The sequence below is a fragment of the Stegostoma tigrinum genome, chromosome 6 (assembly GCF_030684315.1).
Source record: "Stegostoma tigrinum isolate sSteTig4 chromosome 6, sSteTig4.hap1, whole genome shotgun sequence".
Taxonomy (NCBI): Eukaryota; Metazoa; Chordata; class Chondrichthyes; order Orectolobiformes; family Stegostomatidae; genus Stegostoma; species Stegostoma tigrinum.
In genome coordinates, this window is record NC_081359.1 from 59,915,876 (window position 1) to 59,935,143 (window position 19,268).

General features: G+C 40.9%; 2 protein-coding genes across 7 annotated transcripts in view; both read right to left on the minus strand.

Moving 5' to 3' along the window:
- lonrf2 (LON peptidase N-terminal domain and ring finger 2) overlaps positions 1-8,345 on the minus strand; it is a 32,280-nt gene extending 23,935 nt beyond the window's left edge. For both annotated transcript variants that reach the window (XM_048532867.2, XM_048532866.2), the window contains exon 1: positions 7,246-8,345. In XM_048532867.2, the coding sequence (XP_048388824.1) occupies positions 7,246-7,918 (673 nt within the window). In that variant the 5' untranslated portion in view covers positions 7,919-8,345. The remainder of the gene's footprint in view (positions 1-7,245) is intronic.
- A 6,347-nt stretch (positions 8,346-14,692) lies between these two features.
- The window catches only part of chst10 (carbohydrate sulfotransferase 10), a 64,894-nt gene continuing 60,318 nt past the window's right edge, over positions 14,693-19,268 (minus strand). For all 5 annotated transcript variants that reach the window (XM_048533429.2, XM_048533428.2, XM_048533430.2 and 2 more), the window contains 2 exons: positions 17,384-17,489; positions 14,693-17,185 (listed from right to left, as the gene is read on the minus strand). In XM_048533429.2, coding sequence (XP_048389386.2) covers positions 16,648-17,185; positions 17,384-17,489 — 644 coding nt within the window. In that variant the 3' untranslated portion in view covers positions 14,693-16,647. The remainder of the gene's footprint in view (positions 17,186-17,383; positions 17,490-19,268) is intronic.

Consider the following 19,268-nt stretch of genomic DNA (forward strand, 5'->3'; position numbering starts at 1 on the left):
CATTGCTCAGTCCTTTGAGTATAGGAGTTGGAAAGTCATGGAAGTTGTATAGGATGCTGGTGAGGACTTTTCTGGAATACTGAGCCCATTTTCTGGTCATTTAGTTACAGGAAGGATATTAAGTTGGAGGGCGTTCAGAAGACATTTACCAGGATGTTGCCAGGCATGGAAGGTTTAAGTTAAAAAGAAAGGCTGTTTCCTTTTCCACTGGAGCAGAGGTGGTTGAGGCGACCTGATATATTTTAATAAAATAATGAGGTATAGATAGAGCTAATGGAGGTTGTCTTTTCCCTAGGATGGGGGATTTCTTTTTTTAAAATGACAAGAGATTTTAAAACAAAGGAAAAAGCAATTTTTCTTTTGAAAATCAGAGGGTACTTTTTGTGTGGAATGAACGTCTGAAAGAAGTGGTGGATGCAGATACAACCAAAACATACCAATCTAAAATGTCTTTTAAACATGAATAGGAAAGGTTTAGAGGGATAGGGGCCAGGAGCAGGCAGATGCGACTAGGTCAGTTTGGGATTATGTTTGGTGGGGGATGGTTGGACTAAAGGGTCTGTTTCCGTGCTGCATGACTATGACATTTGGTTCAATGGCTAGTGACTTACTTGTACAAGCCTCATAGGTACGTAGAAGATATAGGGATAGATAGCTTTGTCTTTGTCATTTTATAGACACTATTTAGAAGTTCCCATTCATGTCACTACATTCACACTTATTTTCATCTTTTCCAAAGATTAACAAAGTATAGTTGGCTGCGAAAGAGAAAGAGCAAGAACTGCAGATGTTGGTGTCACAGACAATAGAATGGAGCTACAGAAACACAGGTCAGACAGCATCAGAGGAGCAGGCAAGTCGATGTTTGGGTTTACACCCTTCATCAGGCTGTGTTTGGCTGCCGAGTTGAAGTTTCACAGTTAGACACACACAACCCTCATCTGCCCACCAATCTCTGCAGGAAAGCTCTTTCTTTGATTTTTCCCTTATGGCTTTGTAGACTATCACGTAACTTCTATTTACGAAACAATTCTCAAAAAGCATATAGAAAGAAAATTTTAAAAAAAACGAACTTCACAAATATACACATACACACAATTCTCATGAAGCAAAAACAGGTTCCGTTTAAAGAGGAAAAATTGGATAGAGACTGACATGTCCTGGTGCTCAAGTTTAAATGTCACGAAGAAAAAGACTTTTGTTACACGAAAGTTAGATATTGATTGAATGATCTTTATCAAGCTAAGTAACAGTCTTTCAGGCGTGCTAAGTTACTTTTCTAAAATATTCCGCTCACAGCTAGATGCCTGAAGTCCAGTTTTTTGGATCTTTTCAACCAAAAGTGAGAGAATTCTATGTTATTTTTATTCTATAAGTTAAAAGTTAAATTTTCCCATACACCATGAATATTTGTTGCAAAACAGTGGTTTTGCTTTGAGTATTTCTTCCAGAAATAGGAAATTTAATGCTTAGGCATGTTGTTGATGCTTACACAGAAAGGGTTGAAATTTACATTAGAAGACATCTAATAATTTAGGAAATTGAGCAATCAGCAAGTCCATGAAAAAGGAGCAATTCTTAATCTGGTATTCATCACTTATATCAAAACCTAACACAAGTTAATATCCTGCCTAAGGTCACTGGGGGCAACCTACAGGAGGCAGACTACAGCAATTCAAGGAGGCAGTTCACCACCACCTTCTCAAAGGCCACTAGGGACAGGCAATAAACGCTGACCAGCCAGCAATGCCCACATTCAACAGATGTACTAAAAAAACAAAAATGAAACTCCTACTCCAGCTAGGGTAATTTAAATTTTTAAAAACAAACTACACTGAACATCCATTCCTACCGAAGCTAGGCACAACAAATAAAAGCATTACACTTGATCCTGCATCATTTTAAAATCTCAACGTTGCACCTATTTCACAAATTTGTGCATTGCACAAATCATGCACATTAACAAAGCACCTAAGGGTTTGTCAGTAGACATTATCCAACAGATTTCCAGAAAACATTTAACAATTCAGAGAAACAAAAATGAGCATGAAATCTATATAAGCCTAATGGCATGGACAGGGAATTTGTTGGAAAGGAAGAGTCAAAAGTCTACAATGGTTCTGCATGTCAACTGACAAATTTTGAATACCCTCCCACGTGACCTTGGAATAGGAATGCTTTTACTGAACCTTCATCCAAGGAATTTTAATCTGTATGTCTCAGCTTTCCCACAATATAAAAGATTAGATAAAGTAAAAAGTTTAGGCTAAAGCACAAAGTTTCAAAGGGATATTGATACATTTTAAAAAACCAGCAAATTTCTGGGAGATGGAATTTAACGTGGTTAAGTGGGAGGTCATCCCCTGTAGGCTCAAAGAGAACTGAAGAACAGAGAAATATCTCACCCCGAGAACAGTGACAGTCTAGGTTAAGGAAAAATTTCAGTGACATGGATTGAATATATTTCCATAATAATTTTAGTTATGGAAGCAAGGCAGGTAAACTGAGTTAAGATATACACTAGACATAATATAACTGAACAATATAACAGGCTCAAGGAAATGAATGACATATTTCTAGTCCCTTTGATTCCATAATGTGCAAAGCTTTACACCAATTAACTTGATACAATGCTCATGTTATGTTACAAAACACATCAGGCATTGATAAATGAATCTGCAAGTAAATCAATTAATTGGGACTGTTAGCTCAGTTGGCTGGACAGCTAGTCTACAGAGCAGAGTGATGCCAACAGCATGGGTTCAATTCCTGTGTTGGTGGAAGTCACCATGAAGGTCCTACCTTCTTTGACGTCACCAGAGGTGTGACGACCCTCAGGCTGAACTACCAGTCATTCCTCTCTAATGAAACAGCAGCCCTACAATGCCATGGGGCTATAGCAATTTTACCTTAATCTGTAATTGCACTGCTTCCAAACAGAAGAAATTGCTGACATTCTTAAGTGATAAAATTCAGAATAGTTAGCTTTCAAATAATGACATACCAGTTATGTCTAAGAGATGCCAAATCTTTTCACTGGATAAAGATGCCATAATTATACCCATTTTAATAAAAATCTCCAAAGCAAACTAGTTAACATTCTCATTTGAGAATGCATTAATCTTGGAGTCACAGTTGTACAGCAAGGAAACAGACCCAAGATGAAATCATCCATGTTGGCCACATATCCTAAACTATTCAAATCCCATTTGCCAGCATTTAGCCTATATCCCTCCAAACCCTTCCCGTTCATATATCCAGCCAGATGCATTTTTTTAAAAAAAGTGTTACGGTTGTACCAGGCTCCACCATTTCTTCTGGTAGTTCATTCCATACATGCACCATTCTCTGTGTGAAAAGGTTGCCCTTTTGGTCCCTTTTAAAATCTTTCTCATCTTGCCTTAAACCAGTGATCATAACTCTCAGTTCTAACAGTTATGGAAAAAGATAGGATAAGTCCACAGGTTAAGGTACTGAACTGCAGCAGGGTCAATTTTGGAGCTACAGGGCAGGATCTAGCTGAAGTTGATTGGGTGGGTCTGTTGGAAGGAAAAGGAAAGGGGCGGCACGGTGGCTCAGTGGTCAGCTTGCAGTCTCAAAGCACCAGGGACCTGGATTCAATTCCAGCCTCAGGTGACTGCCTGTGCAGAGTTTGCACATTCTCCCAGTGTGTGTGTGGGTTTCCTCCCACTGTCCAGAAATATGCAGGCTAGTGGATTGGCCATGCTAAATTGCCTGTAGTGTTCAGGGGTGTGTGGGTTATAGGGGGATGGGTCTGGGTGGGACGCTCCATGGGTTGGTGGGGACTTGTTGGGCCAAAGGGCCTGTTTCCACACTGTTGAGATTCTATGATTCAATGAACTGGCAAATGGAAGGCTTTTAGAAGTGTGATTGCAACAGCCCATGGACAGTGCGTCCCTGTTATAGTGAAGGGAAAATCTGGCAGGTTTTAGGAATCCCTGGTTGACAAGGGATATTGAGGCTCTGGTCAGGAAGAAGGCAGCAGCATACGTTGAGTTTAAGCTGTCTGGCTCAAGTGAATACCCCAAAAAAACTATAAATTGTATAGGAGCACACACAAAAGGGAAATCAGAAGAGCAAAAAGAGGTTATGGGAAGGATCTGGCAGATAAGTTTAAAGATAATCCCAAGGGGTTTTATAGCTATATTAAGAGCAAACGGGTGGCTAGGGAAAGAATAGGTTCTCAAAGATCAGCATAACCATCTATGTGTGGAATTGCAGGAGATAGGGAAGGTTTTTAACATGAATAGTTCTCCTCAGTGTTTACTGAGGATAATTACTGAGTGATGTTTACATGGATGCTAAGGAAATAAGGGAAACAAGTGGGGATTTTGTGGACTGCATACGTATTACCAGAGAGGTGGTGTTTGCAGCCTTAAATCACAAAGGGGGATAAATCCCCTGGGTCTGATCAAGTCTATCCGCAGACGTTGTGGGAGGCTAGGGAAAAAAACTGCAGAGGCCCATGCAGAGAGAGATTTTTGCTTCATCTTTAGCCACTGAAGTTCCAGAAGATGAAGGTGGCTAATGTTCCATTGCTGATGAAAGAAAGCAAAGACAAGACAGGGAACTACAGACCAGTGAGCCCGACATCAGTGGTAGGCAAGTTATTGGAGAGGATACTGAGGGACAGGTGCAACCAACATTTGAATAATCAACGGTCTGATCAGGGATACTCAGCATGGATTTGTGGCAAATCGCTCGATTTTTTCAGAGAGGTAACCAAGAAGATGGAGGAGGGTAGGGCAGTGGATGCTGTCTATATGGACTTTAGCAAGGCCTTCGACAAGGTCGCACATGGGAGGCTACTATTGAAGGTTACGTCGCATGGGATCCAGGGAGAGTTAGCTGATTGGATTCAAAAGGAAGCAGAGGGTGACGGTCGAAGATTGTTTCTCGGACTGGAGGCCTGTGACTAGTAATGTGCCACAGGGGTCGGTACTGGGACTGTTGTCATTTACATAAATGATCTGGATGTGAACGTACAAGGCATGATTACAAAGTTTGCAGATGATATAAAATCACTGATTGCAAAGAAGGTTATCAAAAATTAGAGGGATCTTGATCAGACGGGGAGGTAGGCTGAGGATCAGCAAATGCAATTCAGTGCAGATAAACAAGGTATTGCACTTTGTAAGTCCTACCTTGGTCTGGTTTTCCATGGTAAACAATAAGGTCTTGAGGAGTGTTGTGGAACAGAGGGACCGAGGAGTACAAGTACATAGCTCGCTGAAGGCAGCGTCACAAATGGACAGGGTGGTGAAGAAGGCATTTTGCATGCTGGCCTTCAGTCGAGGAGTACAACATTCAGTATAGGAGTTGGGACATTATGTTACGGCTGTATAAGCTGTTGGTGAGGCCGCACTTGGAATATTGTGTACAGGTTTGGTCATCCTGTTACAGGAAAGACATTTAAACTGGAAAGTGTGCCAAGAATATTTACGTGGGTATTGCCAGGACCAGTAGGCCCAAGGTGTAAAGAGAGCTTGGACAGGATGGGACTTTATTCCTTGGAATGTAGGATCTTATTGAGGTGTATAAAAATCATGAGGGGCATACATAGGATGAATGCATATAATCTTTTTCCATGCTTCCCCCCCCCCCCATCCCAACCAATGATAGGGAATTGAAAACTTGAGGGTATAGGTTTAAGAAGGAACAGAGGGGCAGCTTCTTCACACAGAGTGGTGCGTACGTGGAATGGGTTGCCAGAGAAAATGGTTAAGACAGGTACAACAGCAACATTTAAAAAACATTTGGATAGGTACACGGGTGAGAAAAGTTCAAAAGGGACATGGACCAAATGCAGGCAATTGGAAATAACTGAGTGGGCACCATGGACTAGTTTGGGCCAAAGGGCCTGTTTCCATGCTGTATTACTCAATTATTATGACCAGTACCCTCTAGTTTTGGGCTCCCCTATCCATATCCCTCAATTTTATAAGCCTCTAAAGTCACCCCTCAAGCTTCCAATGCACCAGAGGAAATAGCTCCAGCCTATTCACTCTCCCTGCTCAAAACCTCCAACCCTGGCAACGTCCTTGTACATCTTTTCTGCATCATTTCAAGTTTAACAACATCCTTCCTACAGGAGGGAGGCCAGAACTAAATACAGAATTCCAAAAGTGATTAACCAATGTCCAATTCAGCAGCAACATGGCCCCGCCAATTCCAACTCCTCTGCTCAAATGTATTGACCAAGTGTACCGAATGCCTTCTTCACTAGCCTACCTTCCAGCAATGCCATAGTCACCTACGAACCTGTTCAGTAACATTCCCAAGGACCTTACCATTAAAAGTAAAATTTGTGCCCTGATTTCACCTACCAAAATGCGGCACCTCATTTATCCAGGATTTACACCATCTGCCCAGTGGCCCATAGTCAAGATCCCATCATACCTTCTTCGCTGTCATTACACCACATCCAATAAAAGAATTAATTAAAGCAATGCTCACTGCAAAATCATCTTTCAACACGGACTAACTAGTTGGCTCATCATCAGCTCTCGGAAGCCCATGGCACTGAAAGCACGACGTATAATTCCAATTACTTGCAGCTGGTTTTGTTGTTGTACCATTGCATTTAACAGTAATTGTATAAATAGTTAAGTGTATGGCTAAACAACAACAAACAGCTACAGGAAATTAAGATTATATGTTTATTTTTCCAGATTCTAGACGTACGAATGAGTTTCCGTACCTGGCCCATTACTGCCCTGAGAACATTCAAATTTCTTCAGCTGCCTAAGCCCCACACTCTAGAATGTTTTCCCTCAACCCTTCCTCCTTCAGGATGTTCTTTTTAAGAAAAGCCTATCCCTGACCAAGTTTTTGGACATCCGCCCGAACAGCTCCTTATGTGGCTTGGTGTCAAAGTTGGTTTCATAACTCTCCTGCGAAGGGGCGTGTCAGGGCCTTAGATGAACCATATCGAGAAGAAAACGCTGCAGATGCTGGAAGTTTGAAATTAAATAAAGGCAGATAAACACTGCTGTTGCGTGTTTTTTTTTGGAAGCCAGTTACATAAGTAAAAAGCAGAAGTGGGTCACACATGGGTTTGGACTGACCGACTCCAATCCTGTCAAATAAATAAACAAATAAACAATCCTGATGCTGGCTTGCGCAGAGGGGCTGGGAGGCTGCTGCCCTTCCCCATGAACCGGTGAGTGAGAGAGGGAAGGAGGCCACTAGAGCAGCAGGCCTCCTCTCTCCTCGCGCTCTTACCGAGAGACAGCGCCTGTTCACACAGGCCTAGGGCCGCCGTGTAATCCCCGCGCTCTGCCAGCTCCGCCGCCTCCTGCTGTAGCCGCCGGGCGCGGCACTCCGACGGGAACCATTTCTCCAACAAGTTACACAGAACCACATTAAGCCCGAGATGGGGTCCGCGCTTGGCCGAGGAGGCCGCGGCTCCGGGGTGCACTGTCGGCGACAGCCGGCACAACTTACAGCCGGTCACCGTCTCCTCCTTTACACACCTCCGGCAGAAAGTGTGACCGCACGGCAGCGACACGGGCTCGAACAGCAACTCCAGGCAGACTCGGCAACTCAGAGGTTCCGAGGCGGCCTCCTCCACCTCGGGGCCTCCGTGCCGTATCCGGCCCGCAGCCTGCGGCAGCGCCTCTTTCAGGCGGACACTGGCGGCGATGCAGTCCAGGAGGTCGCCCAGGTCGTCGGGCCGGAGCCGATCCAGGTCCGCAGCGCTGCGGTAGGCCTCGAAGGCCTCGGTGAAGCGGCAGCAGCGGGCCAGAGCATCGGCCTTGCCTAGGTAGAGGGCCCGCTCGGGGCCCAGCTCCAGCAGCTGGCACTCGTAGATATCGGCCGCCAGCTCGTAGTTCATCGCCCGGAAAGCCTCGTCGGCCAGCTCCAGCATCTCGGTCCGAGCGGCCGGAGCCTCCATGGGGCCCGGGCTGGGCCGAGCCCACCCACCGGGGAGGGGGCTACAACCGCGAGTCAAGGGCCCGAGTGGCGGCTGCAGTCAGGGTTCAATGCCGTTTGCTCGGTCGGCCGGTCCCCGCCCCCTCAGCCAGTCAGTGCGGCCTCCTCCCTCCCGCCTCTCAGGACATTATATAACCTGAGCCAGGCGAGCAGCTGTTGGATAACACACAGCGGCCACGGCTTCAACATCACCGCATTTACGGGGGGGGGGGGCCAAATATGATTAATTTGGACACGGTCCCTTTTGCTTCCCACCAAACGTTAGAACAAACGAGCGATCTCCCTTCCCGGGTAAATGGTTAGAAATACGACTTAAGACCGAATTGTTGGAAACAAGAACGGCACCTGCCCCGTCCCACCAGTTCAGCCCCGCTCCTCCTTCCAGAGCAGCGCAGTAGGTAACCCGTAAAATGAACCGCCGACGAAACAAAATAAAGCCCCCAAACCTTGCAGTTAAAATATGAACCACAAAGCGGAACGCTGCAGATGCCGCGAATCTGAAGTAAAAACAGGAAAGCTTTTAAACAGCCAGCAAGTTCAGGCAGGATCTGTTGGAGAGCGAGACACATTGACTTTCCCATATTTTGCCTCAGTGCGAAATCCGGATCGTCCCATACAAACAGAGGACTGGCAGCATCTATGAACAGAGTTACTGAGCGGCCAGACTGGCAGAGTTTCTCCGGAATTTTCTGCTTTTGTTTCAGATTTTCCGCAATCCGCAGCATTTTTGCTTTTATTATCGGAAGTCTCATGCAGGATTTCATTCTGACAACTTTTCTCACGCAATTCCGCGTCGTTCACACATTGGGAAAATTACGCTCAACGTTTCAGGTCATGAGAAGTCATCAACCTTGTCCAGGAAACCCACCTTCATGAATATTTCTGCCATGTCCCAAAATGAAGATAGTTGCCTTCTGTTTTTTTAGAAAAAGAAATAGAATGGTTGATCAGTTGGAAATCTTAAAGTCTAGTGGAATTAGCTTTAATTTGCTTTAACGAAAATTGTTAGTTGAACGGAATAAATCGCTAAGCGGTTGTAGTCGCTCATGTTAAGCAGTTCAGGAATACAGTTTTGTATGAAACCAGAGATGGGCGGTGCTCACAACGCTACCTCATTTGTTTGTCAGGGATGACCACTTGTACAATCAAGTGTCTCAAATTACCTGCACTCAAGTACAAAACTGCACTTTATCAGAGATAATGGGAACTGCAGATGCTGGTTGTTCAGAATCAAACTTGCCGCAGACAGAAATGGAAATTCCAGCTAGGAGTTGGAGTTTGTTGTGATTAAATTGTTTGACTTTGATCATGGACAAAATTTATTTTGCAAGTAACGTCATATATTTCTATTAATCCAACATTGGATGCCAGACGAGTGGTCTGAGATTTGGGGGTAATTGAGGAGTTAGAAGACATGAAGATGAGACTGACTTGTACGCTATCACTGTACATCTGGAAACTGAGGTGATGTTGCTAAGGTACAGGACGTAGAGGAGAAAATGAAGGGGGCTAACTATGGGTGTTCGAGGAACATCAGAGGTAATGGTGCAAGAGTTGATAAAGAATCCATCAAGGTGTTATCTGGCTGAATAAATAGATAAGGATGGAACCAAGAGGGATCTGTCTTGCACACAGTAGAGAGGTTTTGGAAGATGCTGATATGGTTAGCCATGTCAAAGGATCAAAGACTGCAGACAGGTTAAGCCAAATGTAGCTTATCTTGGTCAGCATCATTTGGAGCGAAATTTCTGACTTTGACTTTGGTACTGTGATAGAAAGAGATTCAAATACAGAGTTTCAGAAAAGGTGAGCATGGATTTGAGGCAATAGCACATTCAGGAACTTTGGGGAAGGAAACCAAGGTTAAAGATATACAAGCAGCTTGCAAACGTTAATAGTTGAAATGTTTGAAAAAGAGTACATAACAAGTGATTGAGTTTCTGCTGCAATATCTTGGGGAAAAGAGTTCCAGTTCCAGAATTTTTAGATTTTTTTTATGTTTAAAATGGTGATCATCTTCTCTTTTTCCAAAAATATTTTTTCTATCAGGAGACAATCTTTTGCAATGAGACATGGTCAATATTAATGCAAATAAATATGACCTTCTCAACTAAAGACTGATTTTAAGGGATTCTTCCTAATCAGAAATGTTGCCAAAGAGGATCCTCTGCCAAACAAATGCCTGGAATAGCCACTGCTGAAGAATTGATTGGCTATGAGCCACTGATAGGAACAAAGTAATCTAACTACCTCTAAGTGTATAAAAGTCAGCTGAAGGTGATATATTATGAAATCAAGACTGAATCTAGAAGTTTAAATTTTTTGGCCAATTGCTAATGGTCATTTTTGTAACATGAGCAGAGAATATTGAATTCCATGATATCAGAACTGACTCAATGACAGCAAATTTACTTCTGAGTCATAAGATCATGGATTTACATCCCATTTCAGAGCCCTGAAGAACAAAATTCAGACTGACAGTGATAACAGAATGCTCCATTTCCTAAGTACCATCCTTCCAATGAAACAAAACCCTTATTGGGTAGAATTAAAAACTTCAACAGCACTTTTTTGAAGTTCAGAGGAACAGCATTTTCTTTCAGTGAACACCACAGTATGTGACGATCTATTTTGTTGTTGTTTGTAGGACTTGTGCGCAAATTAGCTACTCCATTCCTTAAACTACAACAATGACTATGTTTCATTACATGTGGATTGCTTTGAGGTGTTTTAGGAATGGGAAAGGTGATAATAATAAATGCAAGATTGCTCTTTTACATTAAATAAAATTACGTAGAAACTCAGCAAAACTTTTAACACAATGAATAGAACACTTACAAGATTCGATGGAATAGAAAGCACACAAACATTATTGAAGGAAAGAAATAACTTGGAATATTACACGTCAATCATCATATTTTTGTTCAGAAATATGTATAATTTTACATTATTTGCATGACTATATAATTACAATGAGTGGAAATGTCAATAGAATAATTTTATCACACATAATGTTCAAACAAATTTCATTGAGCATTGTTTCAGGGCTGTCAACCAATCCAAACCATTATTTACAATGAATTTGTATGGTGGTGCCATTTGGAATTTGGAACAGGATTTCTAAACAGTTCTACTTACACAGTGAAATTCCAAGAAATTTTTAATGCATACAAGGATCATTAATAGGGACTTGTCTATTTCAAAACATACTATTAGAGTCTGGCTAAATTGCCCATTTCTGTGTTGTAACTTCATGTAAAAAGAACTGAATAAAAGCAAGAATTATAGCCAACAGCTACCTAAGGTGAAAACAAACATCAATATTTTAGACGTTTTATACAGCTGGAAACTGGAGACAAATGGAATGGAACAAACGATATAGAAGTAGGGAAGATAATGAGTTGAATATTAATGCAGGGTTTTTGGAAGACTATTTACAAGTGAAAGCTGGCAAAGGATCGATGAAGGTCAAGAGAAATAGTGAAAGGGCATTAAAGGTTAAAAACAAACCATGAGACACAAGCATGACAATAAAATACAGGGACAAAATGAAAGTAATGGATCATTATAATTCCAAATGAAAGAAATCTCAACCTGAAAACAGAAAATTCTCCAGACAGACAACAAAAAAAAATACCAAAACCATTCTGTGCTCCCAACCATACCACCACGTTCCCAAACTATAAGAAAATAGGAGATATTGAAGGAGATGAAGTTGTTAAAGTCAATGGTTTGACCAGAGGACTGCAGGGCACCCAGGAGATCTAACGGTATACTTGCGCATTGTTTTTGGGTTGAACAACACAGGAAGTTGAAGGCAGATTTCAAAATGGGAAATGAAGATGACACAAGAATTGGAAGAATTCTAAACTATAAAAAGGATAATGTAGAGTACCAACTAATAGAATACTGTGCCATTGGCTTTGTTGGGATGTGCATAGATTTAAGAACAAGACTAACCTAAGGAATAATCCAAAGAGATTCCACAAGCATGTTAAGAGCAAAAGACCAATTAGGGAGAGAATAGGCCCCCTTAAAGATCAATCATGTCATCTATATGTGGAACCACAGGCGATGGGAGAGATACCAAATGAGTATTTCACATCAGCATTTACTATGGAGAAAGACACGGAGGCTAGGGAGCTTGGGGAAATAAATATTGATGTCTTGAAAACAGCATGTTGAGGCCCGCATCCCCTACTCACTCTCAATTACAAGTGCAGCTTTACAGTTTGATCTTTCTATCAGATCATGTTGTTTAGTACAAATTAAAGTTACAACTAATGGAAGCCTTCACAACATCTGCTGCCCCTTATTCAATTCTAACAAAGTTTCATGTTAGTGGTAGCACTAGGAATGAATAGCTAGGATTCAAACATGGTTAGAACATCGTGTAGCACTCTGGAAGGCTACCCTCTACCTCCACTCTTGTGACTGCATTTAAAATAACATTCATTCAAAAGCTGATGATGAAAATTGAACATAAATTTATGCATTACCCATGTCACCAATGTGCCCTGTTAACATCGTATTTTTTCTCTCTCTTCCATTGTGTCTGTGTATAGTCCTGAGGTGTCTAATAGGGGTGGAGGAAAGCTTGCCCTACAGTGGAGTTTTGGACAGGAATCCCTAGGGCTACTTGTGGATGGAGAGTCCAAGCATCCTATAAGCTTATAAAATACAGCAGATGTAAGTCATTCAGCCTACTACATCTGTTTTACCACTCTAAGAGAACATGGCTGATCTGATAGTCCTCACATCCACTTTCCTGCCTTTTCCCCATAACCTTTGACTCCTTTACTGATTAAAAATGTCTATCTCAACCTTGAACAGACTTAACAACCTCTGCCTCCACAGCCTTCTGTGGTAAAGAATTCCATAGATTCACAACCCACTGTGAGATGAAATCCTGCCTCAACTCTGTCCGAATTGAGCACCCCTTACTCTGAGATTATACCCTCTGGTCCTAGACTTTCCCACAAGGGGCAACAACCTGTCAACATCTACTCTGTCAAGCCGTCTATGAATCTTACATGTTTCGACGAGGTCTCCTCTCATTTTTCTAAACTCAGTTGCGTAGAAGCCCAAGTTACCTAACTTCTCACAAGATTTCTTCTCATATGGAGATGAATGTTAGGCACAGTGTTATCTGTCTTGGCACCTAGAATAAAACAATGGGAGGGATTTGAGTAAGATGCAAGTGCCTGTCATTGCTCTTAATGCTGGTGCAGATGGTTAAATATTGTGCAAAGTGAGTGAGCAGGCAAGCAGGACTAGTTGCATGAGAACAGGTGGTAGGGTGAGAAAGGAATTGAGGGAAGATGCTGCATTCATTATAGTACATGAGAAATGGTATGGCATGACCCTTGCAGGGAGGTGGTTGCAACATGGAGTTAGGAGTGTGAATTAACAGAGTGAAGATGGTAGCACCAACTTTGCAGAGTACAGAAGATCATCAAACTTTGACATACATATACACTTCCTCTGGACCATCGATATTGCACTGATTCAGATAGCAACTTCAGACTAGACTGGCAAGGTTTGATCCTGTGATTTTCTCTGGCAGTACAGAGGAAACAGGACAGCCCTTCTTTCCATCATCTTGTCCACCATTTTATCCAGGTCTCCGTCAGCAAATCAGGGTGTCAATGTGCCTCTGTTGGCATTCTCTAGGGCAATTCTTCCAATACTGCAACTCTGAGGAGCAGTTCCTAGCTGGAAACAATTGACCTGATGCACACCCAGGGTTTATATATGAAGTGGTGTCAGGAATCGTGGAAGGTCTTGACAATGGTGAATTCTTCTGCTGCTGGCGAGCACAAGATAGCATATGAGTGGCACCACAATGATGAGGTAAAGTTGAGTGAGAAAACTCGATAGGCCTCACAGAAAGAAGCCCACTAGCTCGCTGAAATTGCCACTTAGCCAATTTTTTGCATGTGTGTATTTGGGGAGTTTGTTCAGTTTATATTTCAGTTGTGAAAAATACATTTTCATCTTATCTTTTGATTTAAGCTCATAAAAATTTGTCTGTTTGTTAAAATCCAGATACTCAAGGGTTTAAAACAATTCTCAAAAACATCTTGGTCAACCCAGTAGTGAGAAAAGGGAAAAATTATCCAACAACCGGGGAGCACAGTGGTTAGCACAGCTGTCGCACAGCACCAGTGACCCTGTTCAATTCCAGCCTCGAGTGACTGTCTGCATGGAGTTCGCACATTCTCCCCATGTTTGCGTGGGTTTCCTCCCACAGTCCAAAGATATGCAGGCTAGGTGGATTGGCTATGCTAAATTGCCTGTAGCATTCAGGGAGGTGTAGATTAGGTGGGTTATAGGGGAGGTGGGTCTGGGTGGGATGCTCCAAGGTTTGGTGTGGGCTTGTGGAGCCGAAGGGCCTGCTTCCACACTGTAGGGCTTCTATGACTAACATTTATTCCCATCCAGAACAGAAGAAAGCATTCTTGGAGCATTGCTTGTGAGTTGGTGGTTAAACTTGAAGAGGTAGGCGACTTTTTTTTATTTATTCATGGATGAGGGTGGCATTTATTGCCTGTAACTAACTGCCAAGTTGGCTGTTAAGAGTCAACCATATTGCTGTGGTTCTGGAGTCACATACACGCCAGACCAAGTAAGGATGGCTGCCTCTTTCCCTAAAGGACATTAGTGAACCAGATAATAGGCAATTTCCTGACAATGGCAATGAATTCACAGACATCACTAGACTTTTAATTCCTGAATGTTTATTCCACCATCTGCCATGACAGGATTCAAACCCAAACCCCCAGAAAATTACTTGGACAGAATATTGACAGCAGAGATTTTGAATTAGTTGAACTGTTCGGAAAATGGAGGATTGGATGTTAACCAGATATCCATGTCTGGAGATGGCATTGGAATGGATAAGCATTTCAGCTGCAGACAGGTATAGACTGAGATGAAAGTAGGCTGTTTTCACCACTGAAGTAGTACACTTACATAATATAACATTTCTCGATAGATACAAAAATAATACATTTTGGGAAGAAAAGGTCCTAACAACCAAGAGGTTAAAACATTTCCACATGTATTTTGTGAACTCGTTTAAATATATTCATGAAGGACAAATGCTTATGTGAATATTGCTTATTGAGACAAATTTTGTCAAATGTTTTTACCTTGCACTTGTCACGACAATTTGCAACAGTACCAATACGAGGAACACCATATCATTGCATACAACACAGATGTGTACTGCAATTATTTCTACTCAATAAAATAGGTGACAGCCACTTACTGGTTCATTTCTCAATGTTTGATCAATCACAGTGAGCCTGCCTTGTTTAGAACAAAGCCTGGCAGTTAACCCTCAATCATAATTGGTGCATTCTCCATGGCTACACCTCTACAGATCACAGTCCACTTGGTAATCAAACAACACACTTCTTTTATGCAGTGCAAATATTTATTTACCCCCTTGGATTGGTATTCTTGTGAGATACACAGTAAGTGCATGACAAAAAACTTTGACAAAATGTGTCTTTTCTTCAGTGATATCCAACTTATGTACTACCAAATGACTATTTGCTTATAGACATGGTCCTTGCATTAAGAACACACTAAAATATCAGAATCATGATGCATGGAAGCTCAAATGCATGTTCTTCAAAGTAGTTAGTATAAGAAAATCTGTTTCTTGTGATATTACTTTTTGATATTACATAATACGTTTATCAGTTAGTTGACATAAAAGTTTATAAATAACCATTGCTGGTAGCTTAATTTATCAGTTGGATGAATGACGCATGTCTTTCAAGGTTCACCACCTTGCCAAATTTTTTACTGTATTATTCAGCAATTTCCATCAAACCCTAGTCAGTGCAGTGGTGAGCTCTCCAACCCAAAAGGAAGAAAGTATATCTACTGTTCGGCATTTAAATGGTCATTGGATAAACATATGGATGATAATGGAATAGTGTAGGTTAGATGTGCTTCAGATTGGTTTCACAGGTCGGGGCAACATCGAGGGCCGAAGGGCCTGTACTGTGCTGTTACGTTCTGTGTTCTATTCAAGTCATCTGTTTGCCAGGAAGGAATTGAACTTAAGTATACTAAAAGTACCAATGTAACTAGATAATGAATAAAACTGAAAAACAGACTTCCCTAAAAATGGATACTGTAACTTTAAATGTGCAGATTTTATTGTCGATTGTATTAAAAGACTTTTCCAATGTTTACACCTAGATTAAACTAAATCAAATAAGTCACAGGAAAATTACTTTGCCTGTACTATGACTGTTATGTCTGTGACAGCAACAATTCAGCTTAATTCTGTAGGAGGACTTGGGGGTTTAAAGACTTTTACAGTATTATTTTCCAAATCATATGCTGTTTAGCAATTACCTTCTACCATACTTGTTCTTGGAAATATTTTCACTACACTATTTTGAATGCCTGAAATATTCTTTTGTTGAGTTCCGTGCATTAAACTACTGCTGATCTACTTCTAAAATGCTTAACACATTGTAATTCTTGTATTCATTTATTACTGCATACATGCATGTATCAAGCTATTGTTTCAAGCTTTCTTTCACTCCACGTGCCTTCACTGACCTCTGCTGGTGATAGCATTAAAATGTCCATTGTTTAACAGAAAATCCCAAAGAGAAATGTAAATATTCACTGTACCCCGATTAGGTCACGTACTTGGCTAAATTAGTTTAACAAAAACTCTGGTTCATCGTAACCAAACAGTTTGAAATCTCCTTGGAAACGAGCATGAAGGCGTTTTATTTCTCGTTTGCCGATTCTGGAAAAGTACTGCTCAACCTTGGTTCTGTTGTATGCTGTAATACCAGGTGGAATTGGGGGATAGGATACCAAGTTACTCATTCCTGCTTTCTTTAAAATGTACGGAGCATCCTTTTCCAGTGTTTCATGATGTCCTATGATATTATACTCGATTTCACAAGGTGCACAAAGCTCTACATACGTAGCCCAGTGAATAATGTGTTCTCCTATTTTAACATCAAGCCACTTATGGTTAGGATCACCTAAATAGCGAATAAAATCATCAAATTGTAGTCCTTTAGTCTCAGTGCGATTTCTTCTATACTTCTGAATAATAGCTGGTGCAATGTTATGTTTATACCATGGTTCAAATCGAGGATTCTTTAGAAATTTGTCTTTGAATGCAGAAATAAGTCTTTCAAAGGGATCTCTAACAATGAAGAATTTGAAGTATGTCGTCAATCTGAAAGAAATCAAAAATGAAATCACACGTGTGATTTGGTACTTAATTGAAAATGTTCTAAGGAAAAAATTAACATCAAAACTATGAGTGATCTAGTAAGCAAAGTATTGTATTTAAGTTCAATAAATAAAACTCAAATAGATAACATAATCAGGATAAATTTTGTGTGGAAAATTATCAAATTAAATTTACTTCAACCTTTTTGTTATTTCTGGTTCACTGTATGACGACAAACGAGGTAGGCCATTCCTCTCATGATTATGGATCAAAGGTTCAGGAATGTCTTTAATTGATTTAAATTCTCCTGTAAAATAAAAAAGATGTTAAGTATAGTATTTACACATTCCAAAATCAAGTAGTTCAGACAGAAATAGACCATTAGGTTCAATAGGTCCTCATCTGTGTTTATTCTTCACCAAAGCCTCCTCCACCCTTTTTATTTATTTAATGCCATCAACACATCTTGCTTTCTCCCTCATGTGTTTATCTATCCACCCCTTAAATGCATCTTTGCTATTTTACCTCAAGTGCTCCTACAGAACTAAGTTGTAAAGTAAGGCAAGGACATGGAGGGATTCAGAACTAAATTTGTTGTATCAGTTTACAGAATGCCAATGGTGGTAAATAGGAACAGTAACAATGCATAAATAGGACTTAGCGTGGAACAGAATTTGGGGATTTTAATATTGGATTAACAAGGTGTAATAAAGAGTGCCAATGAGCATTATAAATGACTGATCTCCACAGTCATTAGGAAGATGTGAAAGTAGAAGTGGATGATCATATTAATTTTGCCATGGTCACATGGATTTGAGCCACATGCAATTAAACTTTGAACAGCACCTTTTATGTTCCAGTTGACCATGCTATGTTTTAGTGCTATTCATCCAGAAGGATGACATGAGCTAGAAAAAGGCCCTAGCCAACTCCTTTTGATGTGTACAGTGCAAGGCTATGAATAACACTCAGCACCAGTCAATGCCCATTGTGAGAAACAGGTTTGGTCAAACTTTGACTGGAGCTCCCACAGCTAACTCTGAGTAGCACAGGTTGGATGTGAAGGCATGGAACTGTTGACAGATAAAACAGGACAGTAACTAATAAAAGCAGTTTTAGAATTGCCAACTGTATTTAAAAGGTTGATAAACTGCCAGGGCTTGAGAGGATACTGTGGAAAGTAAGAGAAGAAATAATAAGGCACTGGCCATAATTTTACAATTCTCTTTAGATAACGATGTGGAGGTGTTGATGTTGGACTGGGGTGGACAAGGTCAGAAATCACACAACACCGGGTTAGGGTCTTTATCTTTAGATAATGTAATATGAAACTGTAAATTCTACTAAAGGACACTTGTCCAAAAAAAAGTGCAAGAATAAAACAGCAACCATTTGCCAGTTAATTTAAATCAGCAATGGGTAAGCTTTAAAAAAAAGGACAAAAGTGATATTCACTTCAACCAATGTGGATTAATTAAGACAACATGGCTAAGGGTATATAGGATTTCACTAACTTGATTGAGATTTTTAATGAGGTCATAGCAATAATAATTATAACTCGATGAGAGTAATGCAGTTGATGGTATATAGATGAACTTCCAAAAGGTGTTTCATACAGTGCCACATAATAGACTTGCAAACAAATCTGAAGCCCATGAAATTAAAGTGACAGCATGGATCCAAACCTGGCTGATTGACAGGAAACGTACAGTAATGGTGAACGATTGCTTCTCATGTTGGAGGAAGCTAACCTGTGGGGGTCCCCATGGGTCCATACCTGGACCACTGCTGTTCTTGATATCTATCAAGGACAGAGACTTGGACGCAAAGGGCACAGTTTCATAATTTGCAGATTACACAAAACTTTGAAACTGTATGGTCTGCAAGACTGGTACTGACAGACTTCAAGAGGACACAGCTAAACTGTTGCAAATTAAAATTAATACAAAGTGTGAAATTCTTCAAAATAAAATTTTGAAATGGTTTCAAATTGTACCTCGTAAATATGTTATCCTGCACGTTACATTATCCATCAGATAGCTTCATAATCAGGAAGAAAACAGCTAAGTGACATACTTAGCAACAC